Source organism: Acartia tonsa, chromosome 12, assembly GCF_053477335.1.
Source record: "Acartia tonsa isolate MP-2025a chromosome 12, ASM5347733v1, whole genome shotgun sequence".
Classification (NCBI taxonomy): domain Eukaryota; kingdom Metazoa; phylum Arthropoda; class Copepoda; order Calanoida; family Acartiidae; genus Acartia; species Acartia tonsa.
In genome coordinates this window covers 31,835,420-31,858,888 of record NC_137271.1, presented here as the reverse complement: position 1 = coordinate 31,858,888, position 23,469 = coordinate 31,835,420, and the positions used below count along the sequence as shown (strand labels likewise).

The 23,469-nt window shown below is 32.3% G+C and overlaps 1 protein-coding gene across 1 annotated transcript; it reads right to left on the bottom strand.

The window, feature by feature from the left end:
- Positions 1–1,714: 1,714 nt before the first annotated feature.
- On the bottom strand, positions 1,715–19,852 carry ClpX (Caseinolytic protease chaperone subunit). The gene is made up of 22 exons (XM_080179065.1): positions 19,464–19,852; positions 19,125–19,234; positions 18,787–18,831; positions 18,344–18,515; positions 18,034–18,117; positions 17,556–17,638; positions 17,039–17,171; positions 16,464–16,578; positions 15,831–15,892; positions 15,485–15,559; positions 15,149–15,202; positions 14,671–14,770; positions 11,220–11,288; positions 10,339–10,422; positions 9,997–10,064; positions 9,270–9,401; positions 8,423–8,534; positions 8,119–8,187; positions 4,410–4,466; positions 3,988–4,060; positions 3,507–3,583; positions 1,715–2,994 (listed from the first exon to the last, which is right to left on the bottom strand). The coding sequence occupies exons 1-22, from the start codon at positions 19,496–19,498 to the stop codon at positions 2,935–2,937; spliced, it is 1,869 nt and encodes a 622-aa protein (XP_080035191.1). The 5' UTR covers positions 19,499–19,852; the 3' UTR covers positions 1,715–2,934.
- Positions 19,853–23,469: the final 3,617 nt, after the last annotated feature.

Below are 23,469 nucleotides of genomic sequence, written 5' to 3'. Positions count from 1 at the left end.
CTCAGACGGACGGACATTTCGAAGTAACTAAAAACTGTGGTAAGAATCGTATTATACCCAGTTTTCTACGAATATAAAAATGTACAATCATAAGATTTAAATTTTAAACCAGTTTTTATATCTTGTATCTTTGGCTAAAAAAAGCTGGTTTTAATCTGATAATTGTACATTTTATATCCGCGGAAAGCTGTTTAAAATATGATGCGAGAAATAACTATTCTTCTTATTAGGTATAGCTGTGTCGACTTTTCATTGATTGGAAAAGTTTAGACACTTACTTTGTACCAACCAATCAATGATCATATTTTAACCAATTAAAGCAAACGAATGATCATTCCAGTATCGCTTCAAAACCGATTAATATCCGCCGTGTCATACCGGTTCTTAGAAATACTAAAAACTAATGTACAGCATTGTATTACAGACAATTTTCCACATATATTGAAATAGAAAATCATAAAAATTAAAACCAGTTACTACACTGTCAGCCTTGAATATTTCTTAGAAAATAAATCTGCTAACAAAACTTGTTAAAATTTTTATATTATTATATCCGCGTAATGCTGTGTATAATACGATGCAATAAATGACTAATAAACTTCAGTGGGCAACGAGCCGGCTACACCCGTGGACAAATCTAAAAAACAACTTCCCAGAAGAGTCAGAACAATATTAGCCCGCTGCAGGTCTGGCTTTAGTAATGACCTGAATAGCTACATGGCCAGAATTCGGGAGGATCCCACTCTTGTCTTTTGTCCAAAATGCAACCAACCTAATCACAATACTGACCATCTTTTCAACTGCACTCAAAACCCAACTAACCTGACCACCAGAGACTTATGGCTGAAACCGGTAGATGCAGCCACATTTCTTGGGACTTCTTGATGAAAATCAAGATGAAGACGAAAATGGATGAGAGCTGGGTTGTGGCTACTACAACAACAACAAGAGTCTATTGTCCCTAATCTTCCTGGAATTTAAAACTTATGGTCGACACATATTAAGATTCAATCCGAAGATTAATACTAGAAACATAATCTTAAATATATTCTGATATAACTATCATTAGTTGGTGATAAAATATTCTAAACTTTTTGTTTTAATACCATTGTCAAGTTTTTTTAAAGATAACACAGTTCTTTTTATCAAGGGGCTTTAGATTAGGAAGGAAGAAAGGGGACAATGGTCTGTTTATTACACTAGACCTTAAAATTTTATAACATTTTCCTATCTGTTGGATTAACAACTTTGTGGACTTTTATAGAAATTTGATTGGTTGATTCAACCACTAATTGTAATCAACAAAAAGGGTAATTTTGTGTATAAATCATTGGAGATACACATCAATTTATTGGCCATTGTCTGTTTCTGTGTAGTTAAGAAAAAGTAAGAACCCAACAAATATATATAGTATGTTATACTTTAGGGGGCAGTATTATTTACAGTTCATTATCCCCTCTCTTCCTGGAGTTGGAAATTTTTGTTCCACACATAATAAGACCCAATCCAAAAATTAATAGGGTAAGGCGGGATGAAGGCGGTAATTTTTGCAGGTTTTTTGAAAAGTCTACCAAATCCTAAGAGGGCGTTCAACTAGGACCTTGGGAAGTTTATCAAAATTGGACCTAAAAAAATGACCATCCTCGCCGAAGGTGGTAAGTGATTTTTAAGTTTCTGTCTATTCTTTCTGTAAAAAAATGTATTAAAACGTATCTAAATAATGAAATTTATTGTCTCTTATTTGTTTATTCAAAGGTAAATTTATTACTTTACAGTAACATTTAAATATGAAAAATAACAATACAAAACCCAAATATTCTCAAAAAAAATTTACATAAAAAACGTTTCAGTGCAAAAACAAGATTTTTTTAAACATTAAATTTAGGTTATTCGAGAAAAATTTATTTTAAAAAGTAAGTTAAAAATAAATGAATAGATCAAGCAAATAGTTAGATCAGCCAACAATTTTCTTTTGATTTACATTTTAATCAGAATGCATAATGGAGCCATATAAAATAAATACTTTTTTCTTTTCATATTCAACTTTCATAATAGATTATATTTTTACATAAATTAATAGTTAATATAATAACAAAGCAAATAATAAATACCTAAATATTGGTATTAGGAAACTAACACTAACAGCCATGCATTAAATATACCTATATGAATTAATTTTATTTTCGTAAATATTTTTTGTTTAAATTGCATTGACTTAACCTTTTAGTAAAATTTTAAAATTATTATTAAGACTAGAAGAAAGATTTTTATAAAAAAAAACATAATTTAATTTTTTTTAAATTTATGATTTATGACGTTTTTTTGTTTATGAGTTTTATGAGAAGGCAAAAAAGGTGCGTTTTTGAAATACATTTTTACTTAAATTTTTACATTATTTTTGAAAGTGCTGCTATTCTAAACTTAAGTTTATATTGACTTATATCAATTAACAATTTAATATAGCAGGGGATGAAGACTATAATAGTGGTGGCGTGCACTGTAATTTAATAAAGGGGAGTAAAACCAAGGGGGCTGAATAAGAAAGTATGCCTTCAAATTTTCATATTTAAGGGGGGGAAGGGGGTTTACACCCCCCTACAGCACGCCAATAGACTTATTTTTGTCAAAAAAATTAATCAAAAGTTACCCGAGCTATAAATAAGACCTCCAAAGATAGACTTTTATATCTTAAACTTTGAAAATAGAATTTATTATTTTTAAAAAAAAATTGTATTGAAAATAGAGAAGCTATTGTTACCAATAAAGGAAGTAAAAATCTATATCTTGTCTTCTAAATTTTCCTAAATCTCCAATTTTTAATATTTTATTTCCCTAAGAAGTACAATAGTGACAAAAATTAATATTTATATTTCAGCCCGAGCTCTGTGCAGGCTTTAACTCAAGGAAGCCGTTGCTTATCAACCAATCAATCAATCACGCGGATGCTCTCTGAAGGTCGTCGTTGGTCTGGTCGGTTTCTTCATTCTCCTTGTCCTAAAAACATAAAAGGATGAAGTACATTTAAAAAGTTTGATTGCAAGCAAAAGTTACAAGAATACCATCTAACATATACAATTTTGTAGTACAATAAGTAGCAATCAATTTGGCACCACCAAAATAGCCATCATGCTGTTTTTGTAAAAACAGGACAGCCATTTATGTTGCATAAATGGATATATTAAAAAAAAATGATTTTCGAGTCTTAACATTTTTAAAACTACATGGTAGAAAATTGAAATTGTTTCAAATATAAATGTCCTATAGATGTAGTTTAAACAGACATACCACCCAACGTTTCGAGTAGCTGCGCTTTTAAAACTTGATATTACTACATTAAAGGTGAAGCTTAAAATCCCACCAATGAACGAACATACCCAACATTTAGAATAGCTGCTCTTTTAATACTAGACATTACTTCATTAAAAGTGAAGCTTAAAATTCCACCAATGGACGTACATTCATTATCAACGTATAGAGAAGCTGCGCTATTCTAAACTTGTGATTACCTCAGTATAGGTGAAGTCAGGAGCACTGTTGCCCATAACTGCCTCTTCGGTTACAATCACGGATTCTACATTGGAGCCTGAACAAATAGTTAATTACCATCGATTTTTCAGGGCTGGCATCCGCCGAATGTTTGAATCGGATTCGGATTCTTACAAAACCCATCAAAAAGGCGGATTAATCCGCGGATTGTGGATTATTTCTTTGCGGATTGCAGATCCTAGCAATATTTTTAAAGGCTTTTTTTTATAAATAAATAAAAATAAATTTGATAAAGACAGACATGCTAATCATTAAGGATGCTTAGAGAGATTAATACACCTAGAATGACTGGAAAATAATGAAAAACGGTAAACATACCTCTGCCAAATAGGAAAACATACAGACATATACTAACATTTTGCCCGTTTAAGTCCAAAGGATTTCGAAATTTTGAATATTAACATTGGTAAAACATTCACTTTCAGATGAAAAGGTTTATACCTGGAATTTCAAACATGACATCCAAGAGAAGTTTCTCCATGATTGCTCTCAAGCCACGAGCTCCAGTCTTTTTCTAAATATTAAACATTACATTAGATAAATCATTATGTATGTAACTTATTCAATTGCCTTAAGGACATATTATAAGAAGGCAAATAATATAATTTCTGAAGTTCCGTAGGGAAGTCGGCAGATCAACAACCGACTGAAAACTATTTGCAAGCACAACAGATACATGCCATGTGTATTTCTTTTTAAAACTTTAATTGGAAGTGAGTGGGTTGACTCCACCACCCCACCCCCAACCTCAGAGGCCCCTAGAGGCCTCTTGAAGCGTATTCATTATTAGAAGATAAATTAATCTTCATATAAATTTCTGTTTCATCTCATTCTACCTAATCTCCATGGTAACTTAAAATCACCTGAATGGCAGATCTGGCAATAGACTTCAGAGCCCCTTCTGTAAATTTCAATTCAACCTGAAATAATTTTATTATTAGAAAACCGGGGTCATGGAAAGAAAACGAAGTTGCGGGTTATCGTATTTTCACAGTAGCTTTTGAAAGGTTAATATAAAGGTTAGGTTAAGTAAATGTTTATGATTGCCGCACAGGGTTAGCAAATATGCCCCGCAGGGCTAGAGCCCTCCGCAGGGGCTAGAAAAGGAGAAAAGCTACTGTGAAAATACGACAAAACCCACAACTTAGTTTTCTTTCCTTGGTCCCATTAACGTTGATTGAATAGGCTTTCAGTAGTATTGCATGTGTTAAACTCTCATTTGTTTTTTGTTTTAATGACAGTTGCACTATGGTCTATTTAAGGGGTTTAGTGGAAATTTGGTATAGCTTTAATCAAATTTAAATATTTACACTTCTACCAGTCCGAATTCATTAAAATAAAAAGTTATGAGTAATATATTACATTAGGCAACTTTTTAAAGTTGGTCATGTATAGGTGCGTGCACAGGAATGTGATTGGGGGGTAACCAAAAAGGGGTGATTTTTAAAATATATTTTTTGTTACTACTCTGTTATTTTTAAAGATAATTGAACCAAATTTTTAACCTGATTCAATTACTACCCTAGATAAACGATTATTAATAAATAATAGGGATTTCCCGCCGAAACCGCCGTCTACCGCCGAATTCCGCCGTGTTATTTGCTACCTCATTTGGCTGTTTGGAGTCAAAGTTATATATTTAAATAAAAGTATTATAATACACCTTTTACTATCCACTTACAACTGCTTTTTAATATTTATAATTTATTTAAGAGAGGTTAGGTCGTTTTAAACTTAAAGAAAATGAATATTGAGACTGGATAATCGAACTTCCCATTAAAGATATTGATTAATTTTTTTTTTGTAAAGTATCTTATGTGTATTTTTCTACTTGTATAGTTTACCATTTTAAGTATCAATTTAGTTCCCAAAAGACCTTCCAGAAATAAGATAGGTTTTAAACATTGTGGTAATGATTGTATGTTATGTAAATTTTCACCTAAATTTGTTAACAACATTGTATCTTCTGTAACAAAAGAAACTATTCCCATTTTATCTAATTTGACTTGTAATTCGGAAAATATTATATATTGTATAACTTGTACTAAAGATAATGGAACTTGTAAATCTCATCCACAATATATTGGACAAACAGGACGTAAAGCAGTGGATAGATTCAGAGAACACAAAAATTCAATTGAACCAAATTCTGTAAAAACTGTAGGACAACATTTTTCACAAAATGGCCACAACCCTTGTCATTTACAATTTGTTCCTTTTGAGCAACTTAAAAGTAATAATCCTTGGATAAGATTAGCCCGTGAAAAATTTTATATTAGAAAATTTGAACCATTGTTAAATCGTAGAACTTGATTCAAAATGCAGTTGCAATTGTTTTTAAAAAAATATTTTTTTCAAACTATACACCCTTCCCTTTCTCTCTCTTATTACACAGCCAGTTTGACCGCTTCTCCTTCATTTGTTATTTGGTTGTGTTATAGTAAAGATCTAAACAGTAGCTGTGAATTTAAAATTTTATTTTTTATGATATATTTTAACATTTTGACTATTTTTGTATAATTCTTAATGCTTTTTTTTTCATTTATTTATGTTGTTGTTTTCTATTACAGATGCGATTGATAATGAAGATTTTTTTCTTTGAAATATATTTCGTTATGAAGCAGCAGTAGTTACTAATTTATAAATGTTATGGTTGAGATAGATTTATAACTGTTAAAGTGATTTTAAGTATCTATTTAAATTTAGTACTGTCCCTCAAGGGCCTACAGGGGCCAACAACGCCACCCCCCCCCCCCCCTTTCTACTACCAAACCAGAAGTTAAAATTTTACTGTTTTTAAAGGTATTATACTGAGTTTAAAAGGAAAAAAGTATTCTCATAACTGACCAAAATATTTTTTTGTATCTATGCCCCCCCCCCCCCCCTCCTATCTAACCAAAAATAAGATAACCATCATAAAATTGATATCAAACTAAATTTAATTCAACAGTAAACAAAAACCGGTAGACCAAGTAATAAACTAAAACAGTATTTGCCAGCTAAATCATAACATATCTTACAAAAAAAAGACAGAAGAAACGAACACATTTACTCTTTGAAATCTTAATGTTCTTAGAGTGTTACAGACAGATGAGGGGACCAAGTGAACTAAAGAGTAGATGCTTGTTGGTGAGCTTAATCATCACAAAAAAATCAGCTTTCTTACAAAATAAAACTGCTTAGTAGATCCAATTTTCCCTACAGATATCTTATGTCTGTAAGAGAATTAACAACAGTCCGACGGACCAAATAAATCTTACAGTAGATGGTTGTTTGTACAGATAATGTTCATAAAAAGATTTTCTTTCAACCGTCTTGAGTCGTAGCAAAGAAATTCACGATGTTTACATATCGATTCATACAGACTGACGGACTTAGCGAATTTGAAAGTAGCTACGCTACTACAAAATTCATTTTTGCACTTTCCTTCTAAGGACTAGAGTTGCAAACACCTTCCCTAAACACTAAAATAAAAAAAGAAATGACCTATATGCAATAAATGTTTTGTTTTTTAAAATCTGCGGGCGGCGGCTTTTTTTGCGGGAACTGCGGGTAAGTCGCGGTTTTCCTTTAAAATTATTGTTCCTCTAGTAATTACTGATTAATTTTAAAAAGTTTTACTCAATTATCTTTAATAGTAATGGAATAACAGAGAAATTAAGATTGCTGTTATGGTTTGTAATTCCCCCCCCCCCCCTCAAATTTAGGTTTTACAGGCAATTTTCAGATTAAAAATTTTTAAAGTTGCGCTACCGACCCCACTCTGGAAACTTCACTTAAAGTTGTATTATATTCTCAAAATTAAGAATCATATATGGTTTGGTATGGGGTCGGTAGCGCAACTAGGAGTAAAATGAGGAAAACTAATTTTTTTGCTAAATTTTTCAGTAAAAAAATGACGAAAATTTTTTCATAAATTTAATTTCAAAGCATAAAATTAACACTTTTAAGGTAAAATATATAATAAAAATGTTTTCATTTATTGGTTTGGTATATATATTTGTAACAAATATGAACGAAATTAGTTTTTAATAGATATTTATGCAAAATAAAATTATTTTTCATATCTAGGTAGAAAATAAAAAGTAGATTTTTGACCTTCAAAAAATATTGATTTGACCCAACTTTGAAGTAAAAAAAAACTTCCAAACGTTATTTTTTCTTTTCCTTGTCCATTATGCATGCGCTGGGGTTTGCAAATCAATAATATCAAGTTAAAATAAGAAAATTTGATCATGACTTTTTTGCCAAATTTCCACCCTTAAACCGTTGTGAGTTGGGCCAAATATCGACCACCTGAGAAAATCTACGAATCATAAAATACATTTAATATTGTAAGTCTAGATGAAGATTCCCTTAGTTGGATCAATAGAAACACAGTACAATCCGACCACATAATTGGTTATAAGGTGTACGCATTTAGGTATAAAAGGGCAGTTTTATCTTTATTTCAATTTATATATATAATGCGATTGAATCCTATAATAAGTCTTCAGCTACTAGAAATTATAAAAGTTACACGGATTATTGCGTCTAAACGAGCATCAAGGGTGATAAAACTATTTTGAATACCTTATCCATGCCAAAGAGCATCTGGTACTGTGGCACAAGTGCGTTCTTAGGCTCTGTCAGAATTCTCACCTTAATAATAACAGATTAACATTTATTTACAAAATTCATAGGTATTTAATAAATAAAAATGGATTTTTTCCCATTAACCAAGAGGGAATAAACATTAAACATAAGAAAACATGGCAAAGGGGTAGTTGCACGAAATACATTTAAACTTGAATTTAGGGAACTGCATATTTTTTTCCTGCTCAATAGTTTAAACTACATTTATAGCACATGAAAGCACCGCAGGTTTAATCCTTACCAGCATATCCTCAGTGAGAGAATGGAAGGGAACAAGTGCTGGAAATCTGCCAACAAATTCAGGAATCATTCCGAATTCGATCAAATCCTGGGCCTCAACCTCAGAGAATTGTCTGAAATATAAAATAATTTAAACCTTAAAGTTTTCTGGATATTAATGCTTTAATAAGAACTAGCGGCTACGCCCCTAGAGGCCTCAAGGGGCACTTATGGAGGGGGGAGTCGAATTTGATAATCCAATTTCTTATTTTAGATTTTAAAAGAAAAAGTAAAAAAAAATGTTTGGGGGTGGAAATTTTTTTTTGGGGGGGGGGCTGATGTCACCCCCCTCATTTTAAATTTTAGTTTAAAAAATTAAATTTTTTTGAAGGGGTGGTATTTTTCATTTTTTGGGGTGTCCCACCCCCCAAGAAAAAAGTTATAAACCTTCCCGGGAACTATGAGAAGCTACCCTGTTAAGGAGAACCCGATCGGTTCAGCGGTTAGCGAGATCCTTCGGTACGAACACACAAACAAACAGCCATCCTGTTACTTTAGTATAAGGATTTTGACACTTTATTAAATTTTCCTCACAGCTTAATAATTCTTAATTATTACCTAATCTTTACAGTGTCTCATGAAATCAAGAGGGAAAATGGACTGTAAATTGTTGGTATCCAAAGTTTTGTAAACACGTTGGCTTCAAAACTTTGGGAACTTCTTAAGTTCTTTACCATGACTTTTAATGGCAGGTGTCTCACATTTTAATATGATACCATTCTGAATTTAAACCCTTCCTCTAAATCACCTCCTATATATGTCTAGTTTTAGATTAGTATGGCAGTTATCCCACAAAATTAAATAAATACCTGTCTCTCTCCAGCTGGTCTGCAACTTCATCTGACATGCTTCCCTCAGCCTGACCGGCCTGTGCTGCCGCCCGTCTGCCCTGGCTTGAACCACTGGAGGAACCGAAGCCGAGGTATTTCTCATTCTTCCGCCTATGAGCACAATGGTAATTTTTAAGATAAACTAGCGGCTGCATCCCTAACATCTAGTGGCTCTATATTAGAAGGATATGGAAGGGCAGAAAAATAGCCTAAAACCATACCCAGACTTGACATAAAAATAAAATAGCATAAAAACATCCCTGAACCTATAGGAAGCTTCACTGTAAAGGAGAAACAATTCGGGCAAGGGGTTATCGAGATCCTTCGCTACAGACAAAAAAGCTTACTTCTTTAAATAATGGGATAGTATTAAACAGTAGGTAATACAAACTTTTATCTACTTTTATTTTTTTTATTCTTCATCTAATTTGTAGGCAGTGTATGGTGACAATAATAACTTAGTTCAAGAATAGCTCAGCACATAACAGGATAGCTATTTATCGCAATGTATTGTATATCCGTAGATAATAAAATAAAAAATTATAGGACTAATTCTAGTTTAGTTAAAAGGCCATGAAAATTAAAATTCTCTATAATACCCAACGATACATTATGGTAGGTATTATAGTATGGATTTCTCTACCGGTTTTTAATCCAGCGGATATGCATCGGATTCGAAGCCATACTGAAGAAAAAAATATTCAACCTGGAAACAATTTTCTCGAGGCCATTGAAAGCTCCAGAGCAAACAAACAGAATGTTTGTAGTGTCAACCTAAATATTACAAAGTTAAAAAATAAACAAAAATCAAGGACGTCGTCGTCCAAGCTTCCTTTTGAGGGGGGAAAGGGTGCGAAGCAAAATTTCTTTTGAGGCATAAATATTAAACACCCTTACCCCCCTTGGAGGTCACTTACAAAAAAAATATTCTAGGACACGACACTGTTGTTCATATCAAAATAAAGATACAATGTAATAAGTTACCTAAAAAGTTATTAAAAGTTTGAGACTAAATGTTCAGCAAAATGCTCCAAATGCACGTACGTACCTGTACAGTTTCTCCTCTGGTTTTTCTGGCAGCGTTCTTTTCTGGTACATTCACAATTGTACCCTCAACCATTTTCAACATACCCTACAAATATATTTTTTTTATTCTTTTCTGGTACATTCACAATTGTACCCTCAACCATTTTCAACATACCCTACAAATATATATTTTTTTGGTAATAAAAGAACAATTAAGTTATTCTTGGGACGCTTCGGGTTTAACGCCCCTCCATGCACCTTGAAAAATTCTCCACGTCTTACAGTTATAGTTGCGGTGTCCAGTCGCTCGATAAGACAACAAACCCTTTGATTGCACGATTAGGATTCAGATGCACACGGAGATTAGAGGTGAGAATCATATGTCCAATTGTGGGAGTCCCATAGTGTTGTGGTTAGCGCACTACGCTTTGGTTGACAGAAATCCGAGTTCAAGTCCCTCCATAGACTATGCACTTGGTTGACAAATGCTGTCACAATTTGTCAGATTGTAATCACGCAACCTTCTGTGATAAGTATGATCCATTTACCTTCCCCGCCGACATCGCGCAGCTGGTGGATACCTGGAACAAATGTTTACCTGCTGAACACCTTCCCCGCCGACATCGCGCAGCTAATGGATAACTGGAACATATGTTTACCTGTTGAACATCTTCACCATCAACATCACGCAGCTGGTGGATACCTGGAACATATGTTTACCTGTTGAACATCTTCACCGCCGACATCGCGCAGCTGGTGGATACCTGGAACATATGTTTACCTGTTGAACACCTTCCCCGCCAACATCGCGCAGCTTGTGGATACCTGGAACATATGTTTACCTGTTGAAAACCTTCACCATCAACATCGCGCAGCAGGTGGATACCTGGAACACATGTTTACCTGTTGAACACCTTCACCGCCGACATCGCGCAGCTGGTGGATACCGGGAACAGCTCCGATCTTGTCAACCTAAAATAATAGATTGTTACATTATACCTAATCATAAATGTAAAAATGTTGTTCAAAATCCGCGAGTTTATTTTCACTCTGACCATTATTAGTATTACTACATAACATAACAGATAAATCTGGAGATATGAGTTCCAGGCCCTTAAGATTGTAGCAGCGCAGCTAATCTATTTAGCATTAGGTTAATGTGTGTCCAACTGTCTGTACGTCCTTGACAAAAGTAGTCATTTTACTTAAGGATCCTTAGGGATGTATTGATAGTAAAGTTTAAACACTGCTTGTTTGAACCCAACCAATAAAGATTTTTAAAAAATTAACCAAAATTTATACCAAGGCAAAATAATGAGATAAAAAACTTAATAAAAAATTCACGAAACTTTTTAAAATTAAATCTTCCAATATTTCTTTCATTGCATTATCTTATCATTTTATGATCCAAAAGAGGAAAATCAAAAAAACTTTATTTATTTAATGATAAAAATACGTTCATATAACAAATGTTCATAGGTTAATAGTTTTATAAGAATTGTATTTTTTGTAACGTCTAATGTAAACATTGCAAATCCTCATGGATATAGTTTTTTTTAGTTTGCTTACATGGACATTGTTTATTGGTCAGTTTGTTCATCCAATAGGAGGGGATGGGATGGAGCAAAGAGAGTGGATGGGAGAAATCGTTATTTTAGCCAGCTATAGCTTCACTTTATCAAAGAACATAATAATCTTGTGTAAGATCCAATAAATCCATTGAAATCCTCACTTAAGTTAAATTAATTATTTTAATTTAGTCACATTTATCCATTAACAGGGATATGACAATTGAAGAACTTTTATTTAATTCTGTACTAATTCTAATTATAAGTACAACTTCAAATTTTTAAGCATTGGAAAGATAGAGAAAAGATATGTATAAAAAAAATATTTTAAAATGTTATATTTCTATCATAAATCATGTTGTGTTAGTGTGTATTGAATGATGCTTTTCTGACCTAAATAAGATGTTGTCATTCAAGCCTTTACACTGAGACTCTCATGTTAGAAAATGTGATAAATATGACAATAGCATTAAAACTAATCACCTCTTCGTTAAATTGTGAAGCCAAAAAAAAAATAAGACTCGAGTAGATAAGTACCTAATCATTTTAATTGTCTCGGGTTGAGCTATTTAAATTAAATAAGGATGTTTTAGGATTTTTTCTGTCATCTCCCTACAATTCGAATATAGTGCTTCTTGTTTACAGGGGCGCAACCGCTTAATATAAAAATAATAAAATCTTTTTTACCCTTTTATACTCTTACTTAACATGATCCCATTGTCCTTTAGACAGATTTTAGACAAAGAAATTTAAGTTATTTAAATGTTTGCAGATTTCCAGGTTTGTTTAAGCGAAGCTTTCTATATTAGGTTAAGTTTGTACGTCTGTATCAAATAGCTCTTTCCGTAATATTCTAAGGTATCAACTCTAAAATTAATCCAAGAAAGTCCGTATGAACAACATTTCAGACATTTTATGATAATCATAAACGTTCATGGGTTCATTTTACCTCCCCCCCCCCTTAAATTTTAGAAAATACATTAGACATTAGATAACCCCCCCTTCCCCCATTTTTTTTAATCCCTCATTTTACCCCCTCTAATGGTAATCCCTAAAATAATTAAGATAGAATTATAAAGTTGACATGAAAGAATATATCATATTTGTTTAATTATGTAATTATTTGAGCTATGTATTTGTTATCGTTTTCATCCTTGTTTTCTAGTTAGGATACATTAGATACAATTTGCAAGCTATTTAAGTTTATATAGGTTAAACACAAATGAAAGGCTAGACGAAAAACAATTTTATTCAATTTTCATTAAACCTATACAAATGCATTAGGTATAGGTACGTATCTTGCTTTGACAAGCTCAATTACATTCATAAATAGCGGATCAATGAAAATCTAAAAAAAGTTTTATTTAAAAAGATAGTTGAATCATATGCACCGAAGAAAACATGTTTCCTTTTCGTATAACTTACAGACAGACGGTCAAATATTTGAATTGTAGTGTAGCTGCGCTACTAAAATGATCATCTAATGACTACATGATTATATAATAGCAGCAGATTCACGTCAGAATGGATATAGAATACGTGGATATTATGACAAATAGTCGTCAATTAAGGTTGCTTCCATAGACCTCATTAATTGGTAAGTTCGTTCATCCAGTAGAAGGGGAGGGGTTGGGGTAAAGGAGGTGGATGCGGGTTTCGTTATTTAGCCAACTGAAATTACCACTTTATAGTGCAGGAAAATCTGATGCAACATCCAGTAATAATATATCTATTTACGTCAGGTTTTGTGGGTGTGTAAAAGCAAGTTTTTTTAAAGTCAGAAAGATAAATTGCGCATTTTGCGAATATGTTGCAAAAAATGTAAGTACATATGTGACAATTTTAATGTATTCGGGTATTTGATTTTCCTTTTTCATAATTTTTGCATTTTTCTTTAAAATCTATAATACAAAGTAGAACGATGTCTGTACGTCTGTCTAAAGCTCAAGATCTCGGTAATCGCTGAACCGATTGGGCTTTACTCTTAGAGAATATATCTACTGGTCTTATGGCGGTTTAATCTATTTTCTTGGGGGGTGGGACGTTAGTTAATATATAAAGTAGTGAGGTGGGGAAGTGTCACCCCCCCCCCCCCAAGAAAATAGCTTAAAACTACCAAAACATTAGTAGGTATATTCCCTTAAAATAAGAGCCCAATCGGTTCAACGGTTTCTGAGATCTTAAGCTTCAGACAGACATCGTTCTACTTTGTATTCTAGATATATTTATTATTTACCCATTTCAAGTTGATAACGACCTTGATGTTTAAATAACGCAAAATATAAACTGTACAAAACAAAAAAAAACATATGTCAATATTCAATAATTCTAGTTCTCAATGTTATTTTTGCTTATGTGCACAAACGCATAAATCATTACCTAAGAAATGTTTTTTTAATGTCTGTTTTTATTTTGATATAATTTCTAACATATTCTTTCTAGGCGAATTCTTGACTTTTGGATGATTTCTAGGTTGTATCTCAATTCTAAAAGTGAGAAAGCCAGAAAGAACAAAAGGAAATAAGTTTTTTCGAGTATGGCTTCGAAAGCGATTAATATCTGTTGGATTAGAGGAAGTTTTCAGACATACTGAAAAATCATGTATAGCATCTTGTATTACAGTTAATTTTCCACGAATATTAAAATAATAATTTTATAATTAACACCAGTTTTGTTAGACCTTGATTCGGCCCCTCGGGGTTGACAAAACTCGTTTTTATCTTATATTTTTTCATTAAAATATCCGCAGAAAGCTGTCTATAATACGATGTGATAAATAACTATACCTCATCCAAGAAAATGATGCCTTGCTGAGCCTTGTTCACATCAAAGTTAGCATCCTGAAGAAGTTTACCAACCACTGACTCAATATCCTCGCCAACATAACTAAATTACAGGGATAGGTCAGTGGACACCATTTTAAAAATAAATGTAAAATTACTGTCCTTATACTTTTTTTTAGTAGCGAAGATACTGTACAATTTGCGGACAATCGAGTGTATTGCAAATTAAAATAAAGCTGATTTAATAACATTAAAGTAAAAGAATAGAGGAGGCATAAGCTATATGTAACTCTCCCCTCAGGGCTTTGAAATCAGCTAATAGCGTCGGAAATATAATCACAGCCAAGTCCCTACAAAAAAACAAAAAAATCAATTTGCTGGCAGACGAAAAGGGTCTCTGCCACTTGGAGCAGGTAATGTTTGGATTATACACATCTTTACTTACAATTTCTTTACTAACTATGAAAAAAATAAAACTTACCCAGCCATGGTGAGGGTTGTGCAATCACAAATAGCAAAGGGTACATCCAAGCACCTTAAATAATCATTATTTCAATACAAAGGGGTTCAGTAATTGAGATATTAGGGCGGTTGTTTAGTTATGAAGGTAGATGGTCCAAGTGTTACCAAAAGGAAAAAGAAAAAAGCTTACTACTTTAAATCATACTATCGGCTACAGGCACTTGGAGGAAATAAGAATGGATAACAAATTTTGGGTTTTGTGATTTATTTCAAGGGGCGATTTCTATTGGAAGGGTGGAGGTCCCTCTATCTAAAGACACAGACATCCTGTTACTTAAGAATAATAAAAAAATACCTTGCAATAGTTTGAGCTAGCAGAGTTTTACCACTGCCTGTTGAACCAAACATCATGATGTTAGACTTCTCCAGTCTAAAAAAATTAATATGATAGAATTGTCTTATTAATTTCAATCCTTGCTTTAATATTCTTGTAACTAAGATGATTAATTTTGGAAGCATAGCAAGTCTATAATTATGCATTTTAAGAAAAGGTCGTCCATTTTCAGTGTAGTACAAAATTAATTTAGAGCAAATTGCGAGAATTTTTTACATATTTAATTTTCGATTTTCATCGAAAAACCTAAGCAATCTATCATCTTACAATATTATTTTGAAGTGCATAGTTTTAAGAAAACAGTTACCTAAGGTTGTGAGAAGTGGCCTCCAGGATGTCGGATCCATGAGCGTCGCCTCCGGCTGATTCCTACAACAATTAGATATAATATCAAAAGAAGCGGGGAGGTAATTTATATTAGTTTTATAAATGGGTAAATATTATATTAAAATATTTTTATATAGGATAATTATAAGGGATCTAAAGGGATAAGACAATGGTAGCCTGGTAGGTAAATTGATATACATCCTCACCTCAATGATGATACACACAATTACCCCTTTTTGTAGATTACAATTAGTTGTTGAAACGTTTGGACACTCAATACAAGAGCTAACCAATCAAATTCAATAAAACTCCACAAAGTTATTAAGCCAAATAATAGATAAGAAAAGGTGTAACAAAATTATATTTGTACATAATAATTAAAGCATTCTTTTAGAACAAAGTTAAAGTATTATTCTTTGATTGTCTAATTAAAAAATATAAAACGTATCTAAATAATCAAAATCGTGGTCTCTTTATTTTTCATCCAAAGGTAATATTTCATTCCTTTATAAAAGGTTATGATAAAATCATAAAACTTAGGGGACTTGTGTACTAAACATCCCAATGCCCCCTACCTCCCTAAGAATTATTCAGGAAAATTAAATATTTGTACCTGTTGTGTTTCCTGCTGTTGTTGTTGCTGTTGTGTCTGTTGCCTAGCGCTGTTCCCATCTTGGTTGAATCCAACACCAAGTGCTGAGCCCATACCAGCAATATGCAACAAATCTCTGAAATTTTTTAAAGTTTTAAATAATTCACTACATACTTAGTACGAGAAAGGGGAATGGTTTGTTCCATTAACAGGCGCAGGGCATTACAATGCATACTCGGATTAAAATTGTAAAGCCAAAACTGGCAACTTCGCCCCTAAAGGCCTCTAGCGGCACGTAAATGTTTTCTTTTCAATCTATGTTAAGATCAGCTATTTACCATAAAACAAAAAGAAGGCCGCTAGACGCTGTTAGTTATATTTTTTGGGGAATTTTTGGCGACTTTTCTTGTGAGGGTAGTGGGAACCTCCCCCCAAAATAGTAATAAGCCTGTCAAGAACCTATGAGAAGCTACACTGTAATGGAGAACTGTATCGGTTCAGCGGTTAGCGACATCCTCCGGTACACACACTCAGACAAACACACAGTTAAAGATCCTTTTACTTTTTAAACAATGTAAATGATTTATAGACAATACCTATGGCTAGGAAGTTGGCGGCCGGGCTGATCTGACAAACTTTCTTGCTTCTTATTGACAGGGATATTGTGGTAAATTCTCTTGTAATGGTTGTACACAGCAACACTCAGAGCTTTCTTAGCAGCCTCTTGTCCTATAATATAACAAATACATTAGGAGAATAATCTGGAAGGAATAAATCAATAGGAATATAATAAAAAGTCTTCTTGTAATAGTTGTAAACAACAAATACATTTGTACACCTAGTCTGAAAGAAATATATCAATTTAAAAATAAATCTATTCCTATTACATTAAATGTAGGTATATTTACAAAAAAAAATATTTCATAAGCAGCGCGTTTGCTGAATACAGAATTTTAAACTGTAGGCGAGTATAATAGTATTGTAGAAAAGCTTATTTTCAATAATCTTTAGATTTATATATCCTAGCGTTTAAACGGATTATGGTAACTCAGTTAGAAGTTGGTCCATTCCCTAGTAATAATATAGCTACGCTACTTAAGTTAAAATACTAACCAATAATGTGGTTGTTAAGATATTCATAAATTTTCTTGGGATAAGGAGGTGGCTTTCTTTGGCTCTTTCCATTCTCGACTTCCCTAAAAATTTGTATTGTTTTAATAGGTACCTATCTAATAAACTAATAACTTTTTATCATGGAAGCAAACTCTTCAGATAGATAAATATAACCTAAAGGGATAAACCCAAGATAAGGATAGGTGTAGAGCGAATTAAAGTTTCTTTTTTGAAATTCGGAAAAATCATATTTTTCGACAATGTAGGTACCTAATTAATGTTCTTATGTAACTTATTATAATTTTCAATTTTGACCAAATAAGCGTGTACTGTCAATTACTAATAGAACCTAATGTTTTCAGAACTGACCATATTCCGCTACTCATAAAACGCTTCAAAGTTATTTTCTAGGATGGAAACACTCCCCACTGAGTAAAAATTACCAACTTGATGGGAAACCTGATATTTAAAAAATTACCTTGTGTCTTTAGCCTGCTTATTCTTCTGGTCTTGCTCGTTCAGGACAACAAAGAAGTGAGAACACTTCTCACATTTCACAAATCTATTCACAAGGATAATTATTTCAATATATTAGCGGAGCAATTTAGAGAGTATTTCTAAATCTAGTGTGTTGGTTCGCTAAGAGCCTAGGGAGATATATTATGGAGACAAATGCATTTTTTCTTCATATCTTATCAATTAGAAACAAGCTGAGCAAATAGGTATAAAACATTTTTTAGCAAAATGTTAAAAATCTACGAAACAAAAACGCACAAATCTTTGCATACCTGGTGCTAGAGATCAAAGTTGCAACATGCTCACAGGGACTGCCACACTTGGGACAGGACAGCTGGTTGTCGTTACCGCTTCCTCCGCCGCTGCTGCTTGTAGACTTTCCGCTTCCACCTCCGCTGGCGCTGGTCGACTTTCCGGTACCGCCTTTTCCACTGCCTACACCTCCTGTAAAGATCATTTTTGTTAAATACATTCCGTTAGCTCATATTTTGTATTTTTTCGTATTTTACACCTAGAAAATATTTCAATTTATAATGGTATTATCTTTAGAATAATATCTTGTTTTATGGGATTATCAAACTACGGATAATACATAAGCGTACGAAAGAGAGTGGCGTTTTCATCACACAAAATAAAAGAATTTGGATCGTACCACGTTCCCCTTTTATAGCCCCCAATTGTAAATTCCTGTGCATTTCCCTACATACATACATACCTGAATCATCTGAGCTACCAGCGCTGGATGCCAAACACTGACTTCCTAAAACATAATTTAACTGCTGTTATTGTGATCAAGGGTATTTTTTCAGAGGCGATTTCTCTTGGACGGGTGGAGGAAGTTCCCTCGCCAAAAATAGTTGTAAACCTTCCTTGGACCTATAAAGCTCAACTGTAAAAAGGAACCGTAATCGATCAAGCGGTTGGTGATGTCTTCATCCACAGACACACACACAGACGGACAACCATCCTGTTACTTTTACATAAGGCTATACTTTGTAATTATCATATAATGCTGTTTTTTTTACTTAAATTTATATTCTATAATATGCTGACCTGAAAAGTATCTGCAATTCTTGTGGTGGTGGAATCGTTTCAATTTGAAAGCAGTTGGAACTTTTGTTGTGGTTCCTTCTTCAAGAATATACAACAGTCGAGCTCCCTCCCTGGGTAGAAAAATAAATATCCATTGATATAAGGAAAGACCAATGGTAATTGATTTAATTTTCGAGTTCTAGCTCTATGTCTTAAACTCAGAATTATATGATCTTTGATAAGGGACATCTTCACAAGAAATATCAACAATCTATCTTAAATAGAGCAATTGGGAAAATAACATTTCCCGCTTGACAGACGAACGGACTCACTAACAGACAAATTTAAAAAGTAATTTACCTTGAGAATAGTCTAAGTTTTGCAGATTGCATCATTTTAAAATGATGTTTATGTTCTAACTTCACAGGGTACCCAAAGTTTTATAAATCTTGGTTTCTTTTCTGACTGTATTTTACTTAGGAGTCGATCTTAAATATCTATTGAAAAAAGTTTCAAAAATATGATTTTTTAGATAAATTCTGAAAGAAAATAAATATTTAATCATATTATTGTGATATTTAAATAATAAATATTCGTAAAAACTATCAAATCCACTTTATAATCTTGAAATAAAGGTTGTCGCCCTTCAGATTTCTTATCTAGAAAATTCCATATCACGATCAACTTTTCTGCCAAATAATACACCAACAGCTAAAATGCAGGGATTTTCTGATCGAAATTTTAAAAAATATGACTAAAAATGCATAAAATCTACTTTTTCATAACTTAAAACTTTTCAGGTATACATAATTCCATAAAGAAAGTGTTAGTGGACATAATTTAGTAACGTTATATAATTTTTGTTGCAAAACAAGAGAGGAATAAGAAATCAGCTGATTGAAAATCAGGGCAAAATATACACACAAAATCCACGAAAATCTTTAGGAAAATCTTCAAAAATCCGCCACTAATATTATTGTAAAAATCCACGAAAAATTCAATCAGTAAAATTGGTGAAAGTGAGCCGAACATTGATAATATCATTCTGTTTTTTATTCTAATTATATTTTTTAGTATATTTATCCCTGAAATTCAGTATGGCGATTCAGGGCCATTCATACGTCCCAGATAAGTAATTTAGGGCAGCTTAATTTTTCGCATGGGGTAGAATCTCACTCCTCAACTGGGATGGTGCCGCGCATGTATGTAGCGAAAGATCTCACAAACCATTAGTCGACTAATTACACTTTCTTTCACAGTGAATTTTCTTAGGGGAATTCTAGGAATATCTAATTTTATCTATTTTGGGACCTTATAACATATCGATCACTCCTGGAAATACAAAAAAAATCCCATAGTTACCCCCCCCCCCCTTCCACAGTTCTAGAGGCCACTGGGGGCGCAACCACTTTATTTTAATGAATAGAGGAAAACTACAGAGGATTGACTATAACTAAATTGATAAATTGGTAAAAACTACGATAAATTGATGTACATCCCCAGGTACTACACAAAATTAATTCTTCTTTAGATTTCAATAGGTGGTTGAAACGTTTGGACACTCAACTAAATGAACCAACAAATCACTAAGATTATTAAGCTAACGAATAAGAAAACGTTATGTTATTACTTTCAGGACTAGAGTAATAAACAACTTAATTTCCTCTCTCTCTCTCTCTGTCTAAAAATAGAACAAAACTTCCGCCTGAATGGCCCTACTCAAAATCAGCTGATTAACAATAATAATAATAAATAGAAAAGCTGGGCGCACTTAGCAGACCTCTCTCTAAGTCTAACCAATTCTGCGTAGTAACCAAAATAAATAATAAGTAAATGTCAAAGTTTAGCAACAAAGACAAAGAAAAAATTAATTAGTTTTTATTAATTTTAAGTGACAGTTATAGATTTTAGTTTTTAGCATGTTTTTATGCAAGATTTTTACAGAAAATCGTAATTTTTAAGTGTTTTGTTGAATTAATTCTGTATCAAATTTCCTAAAATTTCTGTAGATATATTAGAAGAAATCATGTTCTGCCTTTAGCATTTTGACAAGACTAAAAAAACAGTGTTTTGAATTGTAGCTGATAAAGGTAAAATATCTTGTTCACAAATCATTCGAAAAATGATTTATTTTCGTTTATTTTATACCTACATAGTGGCGGAAATGATATATTCATTTGGGGCCTTAGCGGTCAACGCTCGAGATATTAAGCTTCATTCGTATAAATCATTGGTCAAAGATATGCAGAAAACAAAATTTCTACTCTAATAAAGATATAAAGTATACTGACATTATTTTATCTTATTTAGCTAGTTAGAAAAATAATTTATTGATCCTATTGATTTGATATTTTTGTTGCGTTTGTCCGCTAAGAAATCGCTAACCACTATACAGACTTAATTCTTGACTTCAAAGAATTACATAGGTCCCGTGAAGAATTTAGGCTATATATCATAATTATCAATTTTAAGTTTTACTAAGATTTTGGACTATTTTTTATACCCCAATTTAAAAAAGCCCTTGGACGCTTTGGGCGATCCATTTTTTACAAAATGAATTGAAGAAAAGTTCAAGTTTATACCTTAATTGCGTATTTAAAATGATAATACATGTGTAATACATATAGAGATTAAATGAATTGACATTTTAAGGTTTCTTCCTTTAGTGGATGACAATGTAAATGCAGTTTTAATCTGGTATATATTATATATTTTTTTCTTTTATCTTTTGTTTATGATTTGATATATTGTTCAGATATTTTACGCGAAACATTTTTGTTCAAGACGAAAAATAAATAAAATGAGAATATTTATATATATAACTGTTTTTGTACATAAACTCTCAAACAATTAGAATTTAGAAGGCTTGAATAAAGCGAAATATATTTTTTTTATTAGTGTTTTTATTTGAACGATTCATCATGAGACAAAAATTGCTTGTTAGTCCGGAGCCGTTTTTTAACGAAAATTACGGCTCCGGTTCCAGAAAAATATGACGGCTCCCGGCTCCGATTCCACAAAGCTGCCAAAAATATACAATGTCTTCCCGGAACGTTTATTTATAATGATTACCTAGATCGTTTAGGTATGTTACTTTAAACAAATCGGTTCTTGTTTTTTTTATATTTTCAAAATTGAGTTCCTTTTTTCAAAGGTTAAATCTATTCATTTGTGTTACACCTCATTTGTGTAGGTAAGTCCACGTGGCTTTAAAAATAAACAGATTTTAGAATTGCATCATCTTTTCAATATATATTACACAAACATTTTCTGTCTGTTTAGTAGCGAAGCACCCTTTAATCGAAATATTTATTTGTAAGCTGCGTTTTAGAGGAATTGTGATTTTCTCTTCTGCTATGTAAGATAGACGGATGATATTTTTTATGAAGATTCTATATAATCATCTCAGTATATAATCTATTTTGTCCGTTAGTCTGTCATTCACGCTACAAAAATTTACATATATATGAAAGCCGAAATGTTTCGTGATTTTTTGTTTCACTACTTTAGTACTTATGGATGTTGTCATTCTTGTGTATGACCAGCGTTGACAAGTTAACAATTCGAAGCAAATCTTCATTGAGACATTTTTTGAAGTGGTCCTACATGTATTTTATGTTCTTCTGTTATTCTTTTTAAAATTTTCTGCTGAATCTAAATAAGATAAATGTTAACGCATTTTGCTATTAACTTGACAACTATGTTTTATCAAATATATCTCTAGACAAAAGTAAGTTCAGATAAGCGTGACGAATTTGATTACCCAAGTAAAATTTCTTTCAAAGTTAAAAAATTCATATTTTGAATTGTCAGCAGAAAGCTTTATTTTCAAATTACCTAATGTTAAAATTATTAGGTGAAAAAGTGTTTATTAAAAGTAACAAAATTAAAGTTCAGCTATTAAATATGGATAATGTTTAAGCATTGTATTTGGAACATTTAAGATTTGTATTCTTATTCACATTCTGTTTTTTAAAAGCAAATCTTTTCTATAATTAGGTTAGGTCCGTCCGTCCATAACAGTTAGCTCTTTTTGTTAATTTAAACATGTAGTTACAATTGTCCTATCGAATTTAAACATTGCATGATGATCCCTATAACAGTTGGGTACGACTAAGAAAGCGCAACTTCTCCATAACCGATTACCAGAAAGTCCGTACGTTAATTTAAAACATGCTGATTTTTACTTTTTTGACAAAAATTTTTTGTATGTTAAAATTACCTATCCATTTATTCTGATTTTTGGAATACTGATTCCTATTGCAACAAGGTACAATGTTGTCATCCTTCTTGTAAAATGTTTTTTTTTTATATTATGATATATATATACATATGTTATTTGTCTTTTTTGTCAAAACATTTGTGC

Excerpts from the sequence above, each read along its gene's own strand:
- ClpX (XM_080179065.1), bottom strand. The coding sequence starts at position 19,498 with ATGATGCAATCTGCAAAACTTAGACTATTCTCAAG. Across the intron at positions 16,579-17,038 it reads CGCCAACTTCCTAGCCATAG|AGATTTGTTGCATATTGCTG; the intron begins GTATTGTCTATA and ends AAAAAATTTCAG. Across the intron at positions 4,467-8,118 it reads TGCTCTTTGGCATGGATAAG|GTTGAATTGAAATTTACAGA; the intron begins GTATTCAAAATA and ends AAATTATTTCAG.